Below are 21,379 nucleotides of genomic sequence, written 5' to 3'. Positions count from 1 at the left end.
TTCATGCTTGAAAGCCTAAAGAGCTGCTGCCAGTCAGCTCAATACTGAGCTAGATGGGCCAATAGTAAGAAACAACTTTGGCTACTGTTGGACTGTCCCACCACCCCACTTCCCAGCAGCTGCTTCAGGATTCCTGTTTTTAAAAGGGCATGAGTTTTTTTGCTGCATAACATCAGAAAGCCAAATCAGAGCGAGGGCATGAAGCAGTTTGCTCAGAGCAGGATTGTACCAATCCCACAAAGTCAGTTAGTTGTTGCGACATAATGCCAAATAAGAAAACAATGCTTCCAGACCTTACTATTGATTGGCAATTGCTATTCATATTGCAGGAAATCTCCCCCCACCCCAAAAAATGGACAGTACATTTTTGCAAGGTGGCAAATGTTTTGTGAAATGCTGTTTCTGTTGTCACTTAACCATGACTGTTTCTCACCTCTCCCAGCGTAGCTGTCGAGAGCCCTTAAAGACAGAAATTTTTAAAATAATCCTAAGCTTTAGTTACTCTACCAACAGCATAAGACCAGCTTGAAAACCCAGACATGTTGCTCTCTAATAGCCAGTGAAGCTCAAGCCAAAATGGAAGAGCCTAATCAGCAAGTGATGTGCAAATTGGTTTTATTCCCATTCCTTGTTCACTTGAGAGTTAAGACCAGGAAGTGGTGAACCTAAGGAGTCCTTCTCTAGCTGGTATCACATGACCAGTGCTTTGTGGCTTCCATTTGACAAGATGGCTGCCACAGCTAAGAATTCCTACTGAAGCACACCAGCATGCTACCTTGCTTACTAGCGAGAAAATCCCACGAGGCAGTGTGTTTTTCTAAGCGGAGCAGGTGCAAGTTTAGCAGCCACAATTCTCCCTCGGAACAATGGGAGGGGGTGACCAACTTGAGCACATACTCTTCCTGAGCCAACCACATGAGAGGGGACTTGGCTTGAAAGTACCTAATGGCAGCAAGGCCAGTTCCCCTGCTGCTGTGCACTGGGGAGAAAGAGAGCAGCTGCCCAGGAGCCTCGGAGGTCAGCAGGCGAAGCATTCTCGCCAGTGTGGCTTGAGGATCCATCGAGAACCAGAGAAGCATCTGGCCTGCAACTTGACAGCATGTCGGAGAAGGGACCCCCTCGCCTCCCCATATCTGACAAGTGTGAATCTAAAGGCCCTCGCTTCTGATTCAAGAGGCTTGTTTCTTATGTGAAACGAAAGATCACTGGAGCCCCAAGGACTCCTTGCTACTAATATTCTCCTTTCTGGGGAGGCCCCCTTCCTGCCCCTCCTCCGTGATTCAGCAGCCCTTCGGGAGCCACGTTCAGAAGCTGCCCGGCGACGCCCCCTGAACCCGCAGATCCAGCCAGGGCGGCCCCGCTTCCGCCGCAGCCCTGGAGGCGCCTGGCGGGGGGGGGGGGCGGCGCGGGATCCGCCGGGGAAGGGAGCCCCCCGACCAAGCGGCCTCCCTCTCTCTCTCCCCTCCCAGCGCCGGCCCAGGAGGCGGCGGGTGACTCGGCAGAACTGGCGGAGCAGGAAGTGGCCTCGCCGAGAAGGAAGCGCCGCCTCCCTCCGGCTCCCTCCCCCCCCCCGGCGCCCGGGGGCATCACGCCCCCCCGGACCCCCCCCCACAGAAAGACCCCCTCAATGGGGGGAGGCCAGGAAGGAGCCGGCGCCCCCTCCCCTCCAGGAAAGGATGGCGCGCCCCCTCCCCTCAAGGCTAAAAGGCCACGGCGGGGGGGAGAGAAATGGCGGCGGCTGAGGGAGGGGAAGACGGGGGGGGGGCTTTTCTCTCTCCTCAATCCGCCGCCCCCCCGTTCCAGGCCTCGTAGGGCCGGGTGAGGGAGCGAAGGGGGCGGCGAGGCCTTCCTCAGGCGGCGGCCCAGAGGGACCGGGGGGGTCCTCCTGTCAGGCGGGTCTCCTCTCCTCCCTCGCCCCCCCCCCCCGTGTGAGACTCACTCGGCTCCCGAGGCCATGGCGGCAAGGCTCGGCTGCAGCGGTCTCGAAGGGTGGCTGGGCCTGGGCGCCGCGCTCGGTCTCTGCTGGCTCTCTCCTCGCTCGCTCGCTCGCTCGCTTCCCCTCACGGATCAACGCCGACTCATCGGGAGTGACGCTCCGCCCGGCGTGCTAGGCCGCGCTCTGCCTAGCAACAGGTGCCGCAGCGGCCAATCGGAAAAAAGGAAACCGGCCCCGCTCGGCCAATCCGGAGGAGGGGCGGGAAAAAAAAGCCGCAAAGCTGCCGGACCCGGAGGTTTGAGGAAGGGGGGGGGTCATCCGGGTAGCGCATTCCGTCGGGGACGGGCGGACCAATCGGAAAAATCCCTCGATGCGAAAGGGAGGGGGGGGATAAAGGGGGGGAGCGCCGCCCGGATTCCTTTTCTGCCTGGCAACGCAGCGCGGATTGGGTGGAGCCCCGAGAGCGACGGGCGCGCTGCAGCCAGTCGCAACGTGACAAGTCGATGATTGGCGTGGCGGGGCAGCCAATGGGAGAGCGCGCGCCCCGCGGACTCTGCGCAGGCTCGGTGCGGAGCTGCGTGGCCCCGGAAGGGGATTTCCCGCCCTCGGCTTGCTGGGGCGCGTGACGTCATAAAGGGGAAGGCGGGGCTGGGAGAGAGTGCTTCTGAGAATGTGCAGAGCGCGCCGCAGGGAGACGCGCTGCTGCTGGGCGGCCAGGAGGGGAGGCTCGGCGCTGCGGCACAGAAGCCGGGGGCAGCTCTCTCTCCGGCGCGCTCCCTTGCTGCAGCCACAGCCACGCGGCGTCTCCCCCGCGCCAAGGTTTCTGCTGCTGCTGCCTGGGATCCTAGAGCCACAGGGTCGCCGAGAGTTAGCTGGCCCAGCCCCCTGCAATGCAGGAACCCCAGCTAAGGCGTCTCTGGCAGATGGCTGTCCAACCTCTGCTGTAAAAATGTCCACCACCTTCAGAGGCAGCCCGTTCCACCGTTGTTGTTGTTCCCCCCATAAAATTTTATTCAGGCTTCTTCTTAATAGAATATACTTAAAAAAAACCTAACCTAAATATAAACAGAGAAAAGAAAATGCAGAGAAACTTCCCTTTCTTCCTCCAGCCTCCCACTCTGGGACTTCTTCCCTTCCCTGCCTCTCAGGGTCTTTCACCAACCATCCATCACCTTCATGTGTGCATAATCCCAATAATGCCCCAGAGGAGAGGACACCATACAAAACAAAAGGGGGGAAAATTGAAGAGGGAATATAAAAAGAAGGGGGGGCATCGCCCTTGAGCCAGTGCCACCAACTGGACTCATCCACTTCAGCCCCGACTGGGCTAGGCGAGCTGGGTAGCACTTCCAGAGACCACCTTCCGCACAGGAACAGGTCAAAGTGCTGTGGACTCACAGCTTAGAGTTGTGAGCACCGGATTCACTCCAACAAGAAGACAGTCGTCGCACAGCAGAGTATAGCAGAGTATAAACGACTCGGAGAGCAGCTCTGTAGAATATCTTCTTTATTCTGTCTACAACTATAATACAACTATATACAGAGCTAAATGGGTTCTAAGCATAAATGAATGCTAAACTGCGCTGAGTGTCTGCAGCTGCTCTTAGCAGCAACCTTATCTATACACACTATCTCTAACACTCAGTCTCTCTCTCTCAGACACACTGACTGACTGACTGACTGACTGACTGATGTGGTGCTGGAGCAGAATAAGTAGAGAGCAGAACACGCCGCCTCCTCTCTGGAGAATCACCAGACTCATCAGGAGATTCTTGGATATGGGAGGAGTGAAATCTCCTCAGTAAAGGGAAAGGGGATAAAAAGGAATTCTGATTTTCCGCCTATCAGTTACATAAAAAACATTCACCCCAAGATGACATCCAGCTGTTCTACCTTCTGCTAAACAATTATTTCCCCAGTCTTCAGACCCACCTTCCTGCATTGCAGGACCCTTGAGGTCCCTTCCAACTCTACAGCTCTATGATTCTATGAAATGTCTCAAATTTTCGTTTCCACACAAAAAGTCTAAAAGGGGTTGTCTGATTATTATTAACAATAAATGTCAAGAATAATTTTTTTCTAATGACACGTAACAGCTCTGCTTCCAACCATTCCTCCATATTAAGGCTGCTACATTACTCCTGCAACTTAGCGGAGAGATGTGGGAAGAGTGAGGCCCTTTTCTCCAGTCCCAGGGCCAGGGCCAACTGCTCTTTGGTCCCTCCAGTTAGCAGGTAAAAGGTAAAGGTAAAGGGACCCCTGACCATTAGGTCCAGTCGTGGCCGACTCTGGGGTTGTGGCGCTCATCTCACTTTACTGGCCGAGGGAGCCAGCATGCAGCTTCTGGGTCATGTGGCCAGCATGACTAAGCCGCTTCTGGCAAACCAGAGCAGCGCACGGAAATGCCATTTACTTTCCCGCCGGAGCGGCACCTATTTATCTACTTGCACTTTTGATGTGTTTTCGAACTGCTAGGAGCAGTTGGGTAGGAGCAGGGACCAAGCAATGGGAGTTCACCCCGTCGCGGGGATTTGAACAGCCGACCTTCTGATCAGCAAGCCCTAGGCCATGGGTAGGCAAACTAAGGCCCGGGGGCTGAATCCGGCCCAATCGCCTTCTAAATCTGGCTCGTGGATGGTCCAGGAATCAGTGTGTTTTTAATGAGTAGAATGTGCGCTTTTATTTAAAATGCATTATTTGTGGGGCATAGGAATTCGTTCATTATTATTTTTCAAAATATAGTCCGGCCCCCCACAAGGTCTGAGGGACAGTTGACCAGCCCCCTGCTGAAAGAGTTTGCTGACTCCTGCCCTAGGCTCTGTGGTTTAACCCACAGCACCACCCGCATTAGCAGGTAAAGGTAAAGGTAAAGGGCCCCCTGACCATTAGGTCCAGTCGTGGCCGACTCTGTGGTTGCGGCGCTCATCTCACTTTAATGGCCAAGGGAGCCGGCGTACAGCTTCCAGGTCATGTGGCCAGCATGACTAAGCCTCTTCTGGCGAACCAGAGCAGCGCATGGAAATGCCGTTTACCTTCCGCCAGAGCGGTACCTATTTATCTACTTGCACTTTGACGTGCTTTCAAACTGCTAGGTGGGCAGGAGCAGGGACCGAGCAACAGGAGTTCGCCCCGTCGTGGGGATTCGAACCGCCGACCTTCTGATCGGCAAGCCCTAGGCTCTTTCCAGGACTCCTAGGGCCACACTATTTCCTCATTAGATGAAAAACACAGGATAGTATTCAACTAAATTTTACTCAAAAATAGACTCATCTAGATTAACGAAAAAGACTTAAATTGGTCCATTTACTCAGAGTGCTGTACTACTTTGCTGAATACCACTCACAGCAGGCATTGCTTCAAACTTCATCCCCTCCACGGCTCTCTTCAAATAATTTAGAACAAAAGATTTCACAAGAGACATTTTGATAATCAAGAGATGAGTCATTAAAAAGAAATACAGGCTTTATAAATTCTTAAGTACCCTGTATGGAAGAAAATAGCTTATCCAACACATCTTTCAAAAGGGAAGCTGGGGGGGGGGGAGCAAACCTCTGTGTCAGCCAACATCTTTTGGGCTGCCCCAAAACAGCTTGGAAAGCTACCCAGAATCAGATGAACAGGAAAGCCCACAATTGTGCCCACAGACCAAAATGGAGACACCACAAACCCATCTGTGTACTGTTACCACATGATGCCGTTTGCAATTCTCTCTCTCGTAAATGCCAAGCAACATGACTGATGGAGCCCTGGGCGTAAAGGATAAGCACAAAGGAAGAGGCAGCAAGAGGACAGAGCTAGGCTTGCTTCTACCTCAGGAATGGATTGTTTTGGTGCCAGTTAAGAAAGCGCCCCCTCCCCACCCCTTCCTCCCAAATCTGCAGCAAAGAAAAGAGCACCTGAAGATTTTCACAATACTGTGGGGCTTCGTTTTACAAATACCTGGACCAGAGTCACCCCTCTTTGCTTGCTTCCTCCTTCCACTACGGACATAATCTCAAAAATAATGGAATCATACAGGAGCAGAGACCACATGTGGAGCTTCTGCAAAAACCCCACATCCTTTCCACTAGGACGAGGGTGACTGTCATCACTTGTCTTTGGTGACTGCAACTGAAACACTCCCCTTCCCAAAGGCAAAGCGGAGCCCTGGAAAATCCGCTGAGGAAGCTGTCTGGAAGAAGGGCCGGGCAAGGGCAGAGGAGAGGAGAGGCAGGAGCAGCAGCAGCTGCAGCAGCAGCAGCTCCTCCTCCTCTAGGGTCCCTGGCTGCTCCCCGCAAGGAAGCTTCCCACATTCTTGGCAAGGGATTCTGTGTGAGGAAACTTCGTCTGCCTCATACATGGCTGCAGGTATATCGGGAAGGATCTGAAACATGAGGAGGGAGGGGAGAAATCGGTGTCAGTGGTTGCTAAAGCAGAGATGGGCAGGTCACAATGACTGAGGGTAGGAGGAGAGCATGGTCTATGGTGACCAGTGCCGAGGGCAAGAGGGAAGAGATGCCCAAAGTGTTGCAAGCAGCCAAGAGACCAAGGCCCTCCCTGCAGCCTGAGCATCGTTGGTCAGGTGTATGTAGGGGTGGGAAGTCGCAGGAGCAGAGAGGGAACCTGGATGGCTTCCTCCCACATCCAATACTGCGCTTCCTCATCCTCTGTTCAGGGGGCAGGGACAGGATTCAGCAGCATGCACGCACCTTTCCGCCTCTTCCTCCAAGCCTGCAGCGTTCACGTGGAGCTTCTGCCAGTGGGCAGCTGCCTCCTGCCTTCGGTCCAGCTTCCAGAGGGTGTGCGTAAGGTACAAGTTAGCAGAGGGCCTGTCTGTAAAGCACAAAGGAAGCGGCATGACCAGAGCTGGCCTCAGGGCCGCTGGGGACCCCAGGAGAAATCCCAACATGCCCTTGCCCTCCCCACACTGGATCTTGCTGAGTGGACCCTTGTCACCCACCACCTTGCTCTACGCCCTCCCCTCCACCAGGGGCAAAAAGGGCCTGCATTTAGTCTGCCCCAAAGAGCTCCAAATTCTGTCTCCTACTTTACAGAAGTTACCTAAGCATATATCTAAATACTTACTCTGCATAATTTATTTTGCATGCTCTGAAAATTACTTGAGCCTCCCCACCCGCTCCTTTAACCACTAGACTGACTGGCGGCCAGGCCCCTCCCACAGGCAAAGGATTCCTGGCTGTGGGTACCTGGACAGACAAGCAAGCTGTGCTGGAAATCCGCCAAAGCCTCTTTATTCCGCCCCAGATGCAGGAACTGGATCCCTCGTCCAGTCAGGGCCAGCTGCCTGATTTGGGGAAGCACCTTTGCTTCTGACAGCCCCATCTGCTCTGCCTCCTTTCCAGTCCTGCTATTGCTGCCTGGTAGAGAAAGAAGACAGTTGCCCTTGGGTCTCGCTCTCCCAGCCATGAGCCAGAGAGGTCAACAGAAACAAAGCCAATTCTCTGGCCCTGTTCTCTCCCTGCCTGCTGCCCTTTCTGCAGTCTACTCTTGCTCCCACATGCAGGGGGGTGGGGGGGTCAAGAGAAAGAAAATGGAAGCAGAAACCTCTCGTGCCAAGTGGCTGGACTTCAACTTGTGATGTCACAAAAGGACCAGTCTGGACTCATGGCATGATTAAACGAGAGGTGAGGACTCTCCTAAACCATTCCCACCTTGGGCAGCAGTAGGTTAGCTCTAGCCCTACAAAAGGGCTTTCCCCAGCTCCAGAAATCACTCCAGCCAAGAGGAAGGCAGACAGAAACTGGCGGTAAGCATCCCAATCCATACCTGTGGTCACAAAATGAACTCTCAGAAGATCATTAAGACACCTGTTGGGGAAGGAGCAAAGCACAATCATCTTAGGGCTCTCAGGTGAAAGCCAGAGTCAAGAGAATTTGAGGGGCTATTCAGGTTATCTACTCAGTTTTCCTGACAGAAGGGGGAACAAGCACCTATGAGCATGCTGGTGGGTTTCGGCCTGCATGCAACCAGACCGCACAAGCACAGAAACGGGACCCTGGGGCCGGCTTCTCATTTCAAGGCTGCAAAGAGAAGCTCAGGGGTGCAAGCAGGACTTTCAACACTCTTTGCAGCTCCTCAGCAGACTCCATGGCAAGCAGAACCAAACAAGGAGGCATGCAGTTGTTCCTTTGAGCTGCAGGATCTGGGGGCCTGGGGCAGAACACGGATGTTTTAAGTACCAAGGTAGACACAGCCTTCCTTTATGGGACACATCCATGAATATCCAGGGAAAGTCCCTGGACAAGCAGGATGAGGGCTGCATCTAATGCGCCATCCTGTCTCACAAGGCCAGTTCCCTTCGAACGGCTGCAAGAGAATGCTCTCCTAGCATCCAATTAAGGGACGGACAGGACGAGGCACTCAGAACCATCTTCCCTGGATCACAAACCAGGAGCCCGATTACCTGCTCAAGGGGCTTATGGCTTCCTTGGCTTCTCCTAGCCCAGCCCATGCCAAGCCCTGGATCAAATAGGCCGCTGCTCGCCAAAGGACGCAGAGCAGGCTCTCCCTCTTCCGCTTCATGAGGCTGCCAGCAGAATTTGTCAGTGAGGACCCAGCAGGCCCCGGGAGGTCCTCTGCAGCCCACAAGCCCAGCTCAATTTGCAGCCTCTCGGGGATCAGTCCACTCATCCGGGTTGCCACCTCTTCACACACTGCAATGGCATCTCGATGCCTGGCCAGCTCTTCCAGGGCAGAGGCGGCCTCTAAGAAGACCTCGGGGATCCTGGGCAAGGCCAGCTCACCACACAGAGACACCTGCAGAGGAGGAGGAGGAGGAGGAGGGCCCCACCCAAGGATCAGAAGGTGCTGGGTCCACAACAAGGAACACAGCACAGGCAGTACAGCAAACACTGCTTGAGAGCCAAGAATGCTAGAGAAATTGGGCAGGCTCGGGTGCAAATGTCTCAGGCCACCATCAGTTGCTGAAGCCAACATGGAAGCCAGGATAGCAACTGATACATGAGAAAGACTAGGGTCGGGCGGAATCCCTCACTTCTTTATTGTTCCTGACAAGGGTCCTCCTTGGCTATGGCTGCCCCAGAAAGATGCTGGGGTCACTGGGTGTATTTGGGCAAGTCAGCACTGACATACCCAGAGGGTTACTGTGAAAGGACACAAGATTATGTCTTCAAAATCATTTGCACACAAGGAGAAGCATCACCTCAAGGCTGAATGGCCACCATGACCTCCGTGTGCCCTTGAAGACTGCAAAACATTGCACTCATCTCCCTGGGACGCCTCTGGCACTGGCTTCCTGTTATCTTCAAGAGACTGTTCAAGATGCTGCTGCTGACCTTCAGAAGGCGGAATACCACCACCACCACCACCACCCTCTGCCCCAGTAACTGAAATCTTCCTCTCGACAACTGCACACATGCAACACATTGGAAGAGCAAGGAGCGTTACCAAGCCCTTGCAGATTAGGAAGCACAATTCAAAAAGCAAATGTAAAACAGTCTGTCAAGCTCCAGTTGGAGAATAATTTAAACCTTTAGCTGTATAAACCCCATACATTTATGCCAGGATTCGGGGGATGATTGCATTTATCGTGCTTCTTTATGGAGCTGCTTAAGTGGACTTCCATGCTACTTGCTACATTTGCGATTTGATTTATTGTCAGCGCATTCTCTGCTATTGCTGAGAGAGGGAGGCTTGCACATTCCTTCAAACAAAAACCAGCAGATGGCATGAAGATTAAGTAGCTGCAAGGTGCCAACCTGGTGAAGAGGCCCTTCCTGGAAAAGAGCCAAGAGGTCCAGGTAGTGCTCCACTGCCTCACTCACCCTGCAGGAGAAAAGAAAACAGTTTGCTTCCACGCCTAATCCAAGGTGCTCATATTAGTATTTAAAGCCTTAAATGACATACCCCCCCATATCTGAAATACCCTCTCCCCCTCTTTAGCTTGGCATCTGGCAGTTAAGGTGTTTTTGTTTTTGTTTGGGGTTATTGTTTTTGCCATATTTATACTGCTCTGGAATGGTTTTACTTGTTTTTATCATTGTGATTGTTTCATCTGTTTTTATAATTGAATACTGTATGCTTGTAACCTTCCCTGGGCCCTAACAGTGGATAAGGAATCTGATAAATAAATGAAAATAAACAACAGGAGCTGCAAGGACCTACAAGGACATCCCATGGGCCTCCTAAAGACAGCTCCCTGCCCTCATTCAAAGTGAGCTCATGAGCTGATGGACAATTTCCTTCCAGCAGGAGTCTCCTGTTAGTAACTTGAGATGCCTAAGGAAAGTTCTCCCTGGAGAAAACTGAAGCCAACAATTCCCTCCCCACCCCAAGTGAGCAACCAGGGAGACTTGCGTAACAGGAGGGGGGGGGCACTCACCTCCCTGCCTGGAGGTTCCTTTGTGCCAGCAAATATTTCACATCTGACGGACAGTTCTTGGCAAAGAAGCTGCTCAGTTGTGATGCGCAGGTGAGCAGCTCCATTTGGATCAGGAAACATGGACTGGCAAGCTCTGCCATTACCCGTGCAGGACCATCCAGAGCCTGAGGCAGGGAGAGGGGAGGAAATGGGAACATTGGTGATTTCAGAAGCAGAGCTAGCTGCTCCAGCACCTGGAGCGGCGCACATGCTGTGCACCCAGGGGCGGGGCCATGGGGGCGGGGCAAGCATCCCAGAGGGGCACCGCGGCATCTCGGGGCAAGACACCCATGGGGGGTGGAGCAAGCCACCCATGATGACCTGCTTCTTGGGGGGGGGAGCCTGGGAGAGGGGGGCAACAGTGCAATGCCCACCCATGACTCCTAAGCCTCCCCCGAGCTGTCAAAACGAAGGGGGAAAGGCCGCAGGCAAGGCGGCACAGCTCTGCCCCTTCGCCCGACGGCTCAGAGTAGGCTTGGGAGTCACAGGCAGGTGGGATGCCGAATGTCACCCCCTTCACTGATGACACCTGGGGCAAAGGGCCCCCACTGCCCTCCTTCCTCCGCCCATGGGTGAATCAACACTGTTGGGCATCAGACAGAGTGGAATAGTGCATCCAAGGAAAGATCTGCATTGGCTAACTCCTCCTGCCCTTCTTTATGAGTGGATATTGGACCTTGAGAAGGGCAGGCAGGTATCTACAGCGACCGGACAGACCTCCTGGCCAGTTGGCTCCCTCAGCTGTCAAGTAGGGAGGGGAGCAAGCCAGAAGTGCAGCCAGTTCTTCTCAGGCAGAGCAGTTGCAGCGCCAATGCAGCCCCTTGGCATCGTCATGCAGGGATAGGAAAACCTGAGACACACCTGATACAGCAGCACCAGGACCTCCAGCTCAGCCTCCAGAAGCCCCAGGTGGTGGTACAGCAGGGATGCTTGGTACAGGGCAGGGAGGAACGTGAAATCCACCTGCAGGGCTCGTTTCAGGTACTGAATTGCCATCTGTGGCTTGTCCTGGAACACAGAGGAGCAGATGCAATACGAAGTGCCGAGATCCAAAGGTGCTTTGCTGTAACCTGGGGCATAAAACTACCTTCCAATAAACAAAGGTGCGTAGCAGAACTCCCATAATTCTCTGCTTGTGCATTTGTTGTTCTAGAGATCTGTGAAAAGCTGGTTTCTGATCACAGGTTGAGGGTTAAGCCCACCCCCCCATTGTATAATCGCAGAAATGCTTTTATTGCTTTTAGCGTTTGTACCTACTGTATTTCATCACATTTTATCTCATTGCACACCACTTCAAGAGTGGTATTAGTAACCCTAATTTACTAAATACAATGTTTAACATTATTTATTAAAGGATATTTCACTAAAATATTTCTCAATATTTTAACATCATTACTGCTTGGCAAGAAAACATTTGCAATGCCTATGTTTTATCTCAAGAATACTGCAGTATGAGAAATTCTACCCACCTGGTTCTTTTGAAGTATTGCCTTTTAGTTTAAAATTTTTAATTCTTATTTTTAACGCGCAGAATTTTAAATGTTCTACCATGTATGCTTTTTATCACTATGAGTTGCTCTGAGATGTTTTTGTAATAAGTGACAAATGCATGTAATAAATACATAATTTTAGGCCTTTCCTGCTTAATAAGCCAAATTCCTAGCTCTCTGGCATTAGCAGTGCTTAAAAGAAGCCCCAATAGGGGGGTGGCAAGGCAGAGCACCCCCTGGTAAGGGGGAAAGAGAACTTAGACCAACATGGCACTTTCTGCTGCGGCTCTCAGAACCGCTGGAGGCCCCACACTTCAGGGGCATATTGACACAGGTTTGCCCTAATAGCAACACTTTCCCCCTTTCCTTCCACGTGCTGCGTTCACAAGCTGTGCCACCCTGCCACCCTCTCCCCCCTCAATGCACCCATACCATTTTCAGGTTACAGCATCCCATTAAGGTGAAGATCTGGGCAAGGCGACGCCTGGAACACAGCCCCGTAGCAGCTGTTTGGAGAAGGGCAACAGCGGCAGGGAGATCACCGGCTTCCAGTTCCTGAACTCCTGGAACAGAGAGGAAAACCTGTTCCCACCTACTGAGTAGAATTTGACACAGAACTCCAGGAGCTGCATGACCAAAGCAGAACAGAGCATGGTCCCCCATCTTTTGTTTGGTCTTGTATGTGATAACTGGGCTTACACAGAGCTGTAGGGTTTTTAAAAATATGACTTAAAGTTGATATTACAGTTACTGAACATTAGCAGAAGCTCAACAGGAAGAACATTTAAACAACAAAATCAATTATATTGGAGGGTGCTGGGCTCTCCCTCACAGGAGGCTGAAAAGCCATCCGTTGGTGGGGAGGGGGTGCTCTAGAGCTCTGGTTTTCCCCCTCTGAAAAAGGGGTTGGTCTAGACTGCCTACAAGACCCCCCCCCCATTATACAATTTTATTATCCAGACTTTGCTCCTGAGACAGAGTGGAAAGCAATTAAAACAAGTCTATCTAACATCCGAGCCAGAAGAGCAACTGGGAGTGCTATAGCTTTGTTAGAATCCAAAACCACATCCTCCTCCTCCTCTTTCTCAGAGGAAAGTATTTAATCTGCCTTGGCACACTCAATCCCTGACGGTACCCTGCAGACGGACTGATTTTGCCTCCCTGGCAAGTGGCTTCCTGGCAGAAGCAACAGTAGTTGCCAAGGTGCGGGTCAAGAGAGAGAAGGCGTACAGAAGCAGCAGGCATGCGGAGAGTGGGAAATCACAGCCCCACCTTGCAGAAAGGCAGCCGAAGTCCACAGGATGCCTTTCAACTCTTGGACACTCTGCACAAGGAGGGGGTCAGACTCTGCTATGTCAGGTGGCTGCCACATCTGGAGCAGGGAAAGGAACTTGTTCTGATGGCCATGGCAAGGAGGAGGCTTCAGGCTCTGAAAAAGGAATAACGGTTCACGGTCAAGAGTCCTGCGGCACTTTAAACACTAGCGAATTTCTTGGAAGAACAGAAGAGCAACTCTGCTGGATCAGACCCAAAGGGGGCACACCTAGTCCAGCATCCTGTGACTGCCATGGCCAACCGGATGACTCTTCCGGAAAGCCCAAAAGCAGGACTCTCCCCATCTGTGCTCCCCTGTCACTGGTCCTCAGAGGCATTCTGCCTCCAGGACTGGACGTGGTGCCATTCTCTACATGCCAGCCAGGCTGGCAGCAGGGAGAGTCAGAGGAGAGGCTGGAGGCAGAGGGGAATGCCTGCTTCAAACTACAGGCAGGCAACTGGGCTTACCAGGCGGAACTGCAGAAGCCCACCTGTCCTTTTGCTGTTCCTTTCCCAGCCCATGGCCCCTCAGGCTGCTTACTGGTGTGTGATTCAACCAGGGCCAATGAACAGTCAGAGCATGCCAGGTCTTTCATCAGAGCTCCTTGCAGTCCCACAATTTAAGCTGAATGGTCATGTAGGGGTTGGTGAGAGGCCAAACTGCCTGCTGCAGCACCACAAGCTGCCATCCCATTTGCAAAGGGTGGGGAAAGCTTTCACTTAGGAGGGAAGGGCGAGCAATGCCTCAATACAGATGCTATGTTGGTTACCTTGGCGCCGTTCAGAAGCTGAAAGAGGCCTTCCGCGGTTGCGAGGCGGTTTGCTGCAAGCCACAGCACCCCCTGCAGGGCAGCCAGTCGATGCAGAGGGGCCTGCAGTTCTTCAAGGGTATCCTCCTGTAGCACCCTCTCCCAGCGGTCCTCTGAACCACGTCCTTGGCCAGACACCGCACAGACCTCTAGAACTAGCAGAGACAGACAGAGGAAAACCTGCATGGATATAACTTTCAATCAAAGGTGGGGTTGGGGAGAGAAGTGCTGCATCGCAGGATTCTTTGCACATAGAGAAAGACCAGGCTTCCTCTAGAGTTACAGGTGGATTTGGAACCTGGGGGGAGAGGAAGAATCCCCTCCGACTCCGGCATCCCACTTCCTCAAAAAAACAGGGCCAGCAGCAAAACCAACCTGTTATGTATTTATTCATGACTTTGATTCTACCACCCATCATTTGGAGAGCACGTGGAGACATTTCTCTTACCCCTGCTCAGCCCATGATCTATCGCTCCCAATAGTTTCTCGCCAGAGTTGCTGGAGAGGCAGATATCAAACACCAGGGAATTGTAGAGGATAGCCAGCTCCAGTGGCAGAGCTGGGAGTGCAGCTGGAAGCCCTGCAAAACAAGAGGGAGAGAGAATTCAAAGGTGAACCCTTCCATCCACCTGCAGAACTCACAGGTGGCCCCATGTCAATGGTCGTTGGGGGTCAGCACCCAAGGGGTTTGCAGGATCTGAGTACCCAAAGTCAGGAAAAGCAGACTGGCGCTTTCAGGTTCCAGACTTGGCAGCAGTGAGGTTAAGGAAGGATGGCCAGCCAGAGTTCAGGGAGTGAGAGTCTAGCTGTTCGCACAAGACAGGAAGCCCATTCCACTCTGGAGCAAATGCTGCAGCTCTTTTTGCTGAAGCTAAGCAGGTCTGGGCCTGGCCAGTGTTTGGACGGGAGACCACCTGGGAACTGCCTTGATTCTCAAGGTGGAAGAAAAGCAAGAGATAAAGAGCTAAATAAGCAAATCATACTTTTCCTGTTGCCGTCACCTGGATGGTCCTCTCTTGAGAACTGAGACTGTGTGGGGAACCAATCCAGCTAGACTGAAACAAAAGCAGTCTCTACTACGCCAGCCATTTTTCAGCTTAATTTGTGGAGCGGGAGATTATTCACCACCCTCTCCAAGGCAAAAAAACCAGCCAGAAGCGTGTGAAGAGACCAAAGCAGCAAGGAAATCCAGATTCCTTACAATCAGCTGGGGTGGCCCTGTTGGTGGTGCTGCCACTGGGGTTTCCTGTGACAGGGCCTTCTGGGTGGTGGTCCCCTATTTGTGGGATGCCCTCCCTTGTGAGGGTCTTCTGTCTCCTTCACTATTAACTTCTAGGAGAAAGGGATAATTTTTTTTTAAAAAAACATCACTGTTTACCCCGGCATTTGATAGCTTAAGGTTCTATCCCTGGCTACTCTGAAATTATTGGTTTAGGAGTAGGTGGTTGCTTTTTAAATGGTTTTATAGAACACTGCTTTTCATTGGGTTGTATTTTTTAGAAGTTTAAATTGTATTGTTTGTATTGCCTGGGGGTCCTTTGGAGGAAGGTGCAGGATATAAATTGAATAAATAAATAAAACATGCAGAAGGAAACCAGGCTTAACCCCATATGGCTGCAAAGCCCTGCTGGCTTCGGTTTCATCAGGGAGACGTCAGCCCCGAACTTCACCATGAGCTGCCCCACACTTGTGCCACAGAGGGGGCCTGGCTACTGCCCATTTCCCAGCCTACCAATAAAGGTGTTTTTTTTCCTGAACTGCTACCTTGGATCTTCTGCAGGAGCTTAGTGAAGGCGAGCTGGCACTCGTGAGCCGTTTGCGTCACTGAACTGTCAGGACCTGGAGAACTTGTCACCTGCCAAGAAAAGAGGAGGAGGGAGCTTGAAGGGTCCAGAGGAGGTCAGAAACAACGGCCATGAACAGATTCTAGGACAGGAGCAAGACAATTTACAAGAAGATGGGGCTCTCACAACAATCAAAAGTACGGTAGTACAGTCGTACCTTGGAAGTCTAACAGAATCTGTTCTGGAAGTCCATTTGACTTCTGAAACGTTTGGAAACCAAGGCGCGGCTTCCGATTGGTTTCTGATTTCGCAGGCACGCCGGAAACAATAGCAGAAGCCACGCTGGACGTTCAGCTTCCAAAAAAAGTTCAAAAATCGGAACACTCAGTTCTGGTTTACGATCGTTTGGGAGCCAGAACGTTCAACTCCCAAGGCGTTCGGGAGCCGAGGTACGACTGTACTTTTAAGATCTCACACAGAACTAGCTGGACCACTAGAGAGACACTGTACCAGACGCCTTTTCTTCTTAAGCCCAAGGGTTGTCTTACTATTATTACTGATACTACTCCACCCTGAGAGTCTTTTTGGCACAACCGTGGGGTAAAAATGCTTTAATTAATAAATGTATTTCCATCAGGTTAAAGCCAGAGCCTGGATCCGAGGGCCTAACTGCAGGCAAGGCAGCCTAACATCTCCACCACAAACCTCATTATCCACCATATGTTCTTACGCCTGCAACAGACTTCCATAGGAATGTCATTGCTGATGGAATGCTCCAGCTGGGTAACATAAAATAATGTAGTTTAAAATGGGGGTGAGAGTAATAGGGTGGACTTTGCATGCAGGTTGGCATGAATCTACAAAAGCCATTTTCCTAAATGACCATTGGGCCTGCTCTTCATACATTTTAACTGTATGATTACAAACCACCTTGAGGCTTATTATTAATTGTTGTTGTTGTTATTATTATTATTATTATTATTATTATTATTATTATTATTATCATCATCATTATCATTTAGTTAAATAAACAAGATGAACAGGTCATAGTGGAGAGTTTTGACCAAACGTGATCCACCTGGAGGAGGAACCGGCAAGCCACTCCAGTATCCCTGCCAAGAAAACTCCATGGACAAAGACAACAGGCATATAAAAGTTATGACGCTGGAAGATGAGCCCCTCAGGTCGGAAGGCGTCCAACATGCTACTGGGGAAGAGCAGAGGACAAGTACAAGTAGATCCAGAGCTGATGAAGCGGCTGGGCTAAAGCCGAAAGGACGTTCAGTTGCGGATATGCCTGGAAGCGAAAGGAAAGTCCAATGCTGTAAAGAAAAATATTGCATAGGAACCTGGAATGTAAGAACCATGAACCTGGGTAAGTTGGATGTGGTCAAAAATGAGATGGCAAGAATAAATATTGACATCCTGGGCATCAGTGAACTAAAATGGACAGGAATGGGCGAATTCAGTTCGGATGACCATCATATCTACTACTGTGGGCAAGAAACCCGGAAAAGAAATGGAGTGGCCCTCATAGTCAACAAAAGAGTGGCGAAAGCTGTACTGGGATGCAATCTCAAAAATGATAGACTGATCTCAATACGAATCCAAGGCAGACCTTTTAACATAACAGTAATCCAAGTTTATGCACCAACTACTGGTGCTGAAGAAACTGAAATTGACCAATTCTATGAAGACTTACAACACCTTATAGAAGCGACACCAAAGAAGGATGTTCTTCTCATTATAGGGGATTGGAATGCTAAAGTAGGGAATCAAGAGATAAAAGGAACAACGGGCAAGTTTGGCCTTGGAGAGCAAAATGAAGCAGGGCAAAGGCTAATAGAGTTCTGTCAAGAGAACAAGCTGGTCATCACAAACACGCTTTTCCAACAACACAAGAGACGACTCTACACGTGGACATCACCAGATGGGCAGCATCGAAATCAGATTGATTATATTCTCTGCAGCCAAAGATGGAGAAGCTCAATACAGTCAGCAAAAACAAGACCTGGAGCTGACTGTGGCTCGGATCATCAGCTTCTTATAGCAAAATTCAAGCTTAAACTGAAGAAAGTAGGAAAAACCACTGGGCCGGTAAGATACAATCTAAATCAAATCCCTTATGAATACACAGTGGAAGTGAGGAACAGGTTTAAGGATTTAGATTTGCTAGACAGAGTGCCTGAAGAACTATGGATGGAGGCTCGCAACATTATACAGGAGGCAGCAACGAAAACCATCCCAATGAAAAGGAAATGCAAGAAAGCAAAGTGGCTGTCCAATGAGGCCTTACAAATAGCGGGGGAGAGAAGGCAAGCAAAATGCGAGGGAGATAGAGAAAGATACAGGAAATTGAATGCAGATTTCCAAAAAATAGCAAGGAGAGACAAGAAGGCCTTCTTAAACGAGCAATGCAAAGAAATAGAGGAAAACAACAGAATGGGAAGAACCAGAGATCTGTTCAAGAAAATTGGAGATATGAAAGGAACATTTCGTTCAAAGATTGCCATAATAAAGGACAAAAGTGGTAAGGACCTAACAGAAGCAGAAGACATCAAGAAGAGGTGGCAAGAATACACAGAGGAATTATACCAGAAAGAAATGGATGCCTCGTACACCCCAGGTAGTGGGGTTGCTGACCTTGAGCCAGACATACTGGAGAGTGAAGTCAAATGGGCCTTAGAAACCACTGCAAATAACAAGGCCAGTGGAAGTGATGGTATTCCAGCTGAACTATTTAAAATTTTAAAAGATGATGCTGTTAAGGTGCTACACTCAATATGCCAGCAAGTTTGGAAAACTCAGCAGTGGCCAGAGGATTGGAGAAGATCAGTCTACATCCCAATCCCAAAGAAGGGCAGTGCTAAAGAATGCTCCAACTACCGCACAATTGCACTCATTTCACACGCTAGCAAGGTTATGCTTAAAATTCTACAAGGAAGGCTCAAGCAGTATGTGGACCGAGAACTCCCAGAAGTGCAAGCTGGATTTAGAAGAGGCAGAGGAACCAGAGACCAAATTGCAAACATGCGCTGGATTATGGAGAAAGCCAGAGAGTTCCAGAAAGACATCTACTTCTGCTTCATTGACTATGCAAAAGCCTTTGACTGTGTCGACCACAGCAAACTATGGCAAGTTCTTAAAGAAATGGGAGTGCCTGATCACCTCATCTGTCTCCTGAGAAATCTCTATGTGGGACAAGAAGCTACAGTTAGAACTGGATATGGAACAACTGATTGGTTCAAAATTGGGAAAGGAGTACGACAAGGCTGTATATTGTCTCCCTGGTTATTTAACTTATATGCAGAATTCATCATGCGAAAGGCTGGGCTGGATGAATCCCTAGCCGGAATTAAGATTGCTGGAAGAAATATCAACAACCTCAGATATGCAGATGACACAACCTTGATGGCAGAAAGTGAGGAGGAATTAAAGAACCTTTTATTGAGGGTAAAAGAGGAGAGCGCAAAATATGGTCTGAAGCTCAACATCAAAAAAACGAAGATCATGGCCACTGGTCCCATCACCTCCTGGCAAATAGAAGGAGAAGAAATGGAGGCAGTGAGAGATTTTACTTTCTTGGGCTCCATGATCACTGCAGATGGTGACAGCAGCCACGAAATTAAGAGACGCCTGCTTCTTGGGAGGAAAGCAATGACCAACCTAGACAGCATCTTAAAAAGTAGAGACATCACCTTGCCAACAAAGGTCCGTATAGTAAAAGCTATGGTTTTCCCAGTAGTGATGTATGGAAGTGAGAGCTGGACCATAAAGAAGGCTGATCGCCGAAGAATGGATGCTTTTGAATTCTGGTGCTGGAGGAGACTCTTGAGAGTCCCATGGACTGCAAGAAGATCAAACCTCTCCATTCTGAAGGAGAACAGCCCTGAGTGCTCACTGGAAGGGCAGATCCTGAAGCTGAGGCTCCAAGACTTTGGCCACCTCATGAGAAGAGAAAACTCCCTGGAAAAGACCCTGATGTTGGGAAAGATGGAGGGCACAAGGAGAAGGGGACGACAGAGGATGAGATGGTGGGACAGTGTTCTCGAAGCTACCAGCATGAGTCTGACCAAACTGCGGGAGGCAGTGGAAGACAGGAGTGCCTGGCGTGCTCTGGTCCAGGGGGTCACGAAGAGTCGGACACGACTAAACGACTAAACAACAACAACAACAACAAACACCACCCTTTTTCCTGGCGGGGACTCGATACAGCTTACAGATAAAATATTCAATTTTATTGGCTAATGCTATATTTCTCAATTTCTCTTCCATGGTGTTTGTTATAATACAGTAAATTAAATGTAAACATTTCTTTTTAAAAAAGGTTTCAGTAATAATAACAATCAACTTATATTGTGTTTGTGGTGTTTCAGTAATAGCCAATATTATGATAAAAACACGGAGAAGGGATTGAAGCGCCGGGTTGGAGGGGGACCCTGCCGCCGCCCCCCCCCAAAGGGCTTGTGGCCCCGAGTCCAGGAGGGGCCCCCGCTCGTGCCCAGCAGCGGAGAGCGGCTCGCTCCCTCGGCTTCCAGGTCTGTTGGACTACAACTCCCATCAGCCCCGGCCGGGAGGTCTATGGTGCGGGGCTGAGGCTGCGCTCGCGGGGCCTGATGGGAATTGTAGTCCCAGGTCCTGAAGGACCCCCGCCTGCCGTAGCTGAGCAGCCGCTTTTCCTTCGCCCTCGGTCGGGCGTCGCTCCAGGGAGGCCGCCGGGAAGAGGTACCGTCCGCCAGCGCCGCGCCAGCCCGTCGTTCTCGCCCCGCCAGAGGCCCAAGCAGCTCCCGCCGCCAGCCATGGAGCAAGGCCTCGCCGCCGTCGCCGCTATGGAAACAGGCCCCACCCCCGCTGTTTCTATTGGCCGCGCTCAGCGCGCTGGCGACTCCCATTGGGCGAGCGGACGGGTTGCCGTGACGCTGAATCGCGGGCGGCAAAATTGAACAGGGACGGCTACGGCACCCGAGATGGCCCATAAAGCTCTCGAATAGCGGGACGATTCGAAGTCTCTAAGGCCGCCTGCCGTCTCGTTGCGCGGCTGCCCAGTCGCCGCCGGTTCGATCCCCAGCAGCTCCAGTTCCGGGGACCTCGTGTCATTTTCATTATATTCCCCCCTTTTCTCCCAAAGAGCTCAAAGTGCTGCGCATGATTCTCCAACCTCCCCCTTTAACCCGCAAAACTGCCCTGTGGGGCTGAGAGGCAGTGGCTGGCCCAAGTTCACCCAGTGAGCTCCATGGCCAAGTGGCAGGATTTGAACCCTGGCCTCCCGGGTCCCAGCAGTCAGACACTCACACCTCAGCTTGCAGGAATGGGAGAAATGTCCCCCAAAAGCTGCCGCCAGTCCAGGTGCTGAAGGAATAGCAGGGAAATGCAGTTTTCTAGGTGGAGGTTCTAAGCCAGAAACTCAGAAGCTGGATGATGAGAGATCAGCATTAAGCAAAACTCCCTCACCTCTTTAAGAAATATCCTGTTGACGAGCCCCAGCTCAAACTAAACAGCACAGAAAGATCCTCACATGTGGCAGATGAAGGTGATAGACTATATGGGCTTGGCAGAAATGACGAGCAGAATCCGAAACCAGGGAAGAGAAGCAGCGCAAGAAGAATGGAAAAAATTCAAGGACTATTTAAAGAAATATTACAAAGTTAATGAAAGTTAGAATGATG

General features: G+C 51.0%; 2 protein-coding genes across 4 annotated transcripts in view; both read right to left on the bottom strand.

The window, feature by feature from the left end:
* Nucleotides 1-2,383, bottom strand: part of VCP (valosin containing protein) — a 29,310-nt gene extending 26,927 nt beyond the window's left edge. The window contains exon 1 of the mRNA XM_083575607.1: nucleotides 1,940-2,383. Coding sequence (XP_083431733.1) covers nucleotides 1,940-1,956 — 17 coding nt within the window. The 5' untranslated portion in view covers nucleotides 1,957-2,383. The remainder of the gene's footprint in view (nucleotides 1-1,939) is intronic.
* Nucleotides 2,384-5,380: 2,997 nt separating this feature from the next.
* On the bottom strand, nucleotides 5,381-20,569 carry FANCG (FA complementation group G). Of its 3 annotated transcripts, none has more exons than XR_014539546.1 (14): nucleotides 20,443-20,569; nucleotides 15,694-15,784; nucleotides 14,378-14,509; nucleotides 13,891-14,084; nucleotides 13,079-13,235; nucleotides 12,239-12,369; nucleotides 11,178-11,324; nucleotides 10,278-10,441; nucleotides 9,655-9,721; nucleotides 8,340-8,692; nucleotides 7,588-7,743; nucleotides 7,123-7,293; nucleotides 6,625-6,748; nucleotides 5,381-6,299 (listed from the first exon to the last, which is right to left on the bottom strand). XR_014539546.1 is itself a non-coding variant. In XM_083575650.1 (14 exons), exons 1-14 carry the CDS (start codon nucleotides 20,512-20,514, stop codon nucleotides 6,188-6,190), a joined length of 1,956 nt encoding a protein of 651 aa, XP_083431776.1. In that variant the 5' UTR covers nucleotides 20,515-20,568; the 3' UTR covers nucleotides 5,381-6,187. The 3 variants fall into 3 exon arrangements, 2 of the variants coding, with proteins under 2 accessions (XP_083431776.1, XP_083431777.1); XM_083575650.1 differs by having other exon boundaries at nucleotides 7,703-7,743; nucleotides 20,443-20,568; XM_083575651.1 differs by having other exon boundaries at nucleotides 7,703-7,743; nucleotides 13,112-13,235; nucleotides 20,443-20,568.
* Nucleotides 20,570-21,379: the final 810 nt, after the last annotated feature.

The sequence above is a fragment of the Podarcis filfolensis genome, assembly GCF_964270895.1.
Source record: "Podarcis filfolensis genome assembly, chromosome: 11".
Lineage (NCBI taxonomy): Eukaryota > Metazoa > Chordata > Lepidosauria > Squamata > Lacertidae > Podarcis > Podarcis filfolensis.
Note: the sequence above shows the minus strand (reverse complement) of the source record. Positions and strands in the feature narration are given on the sequence as shown.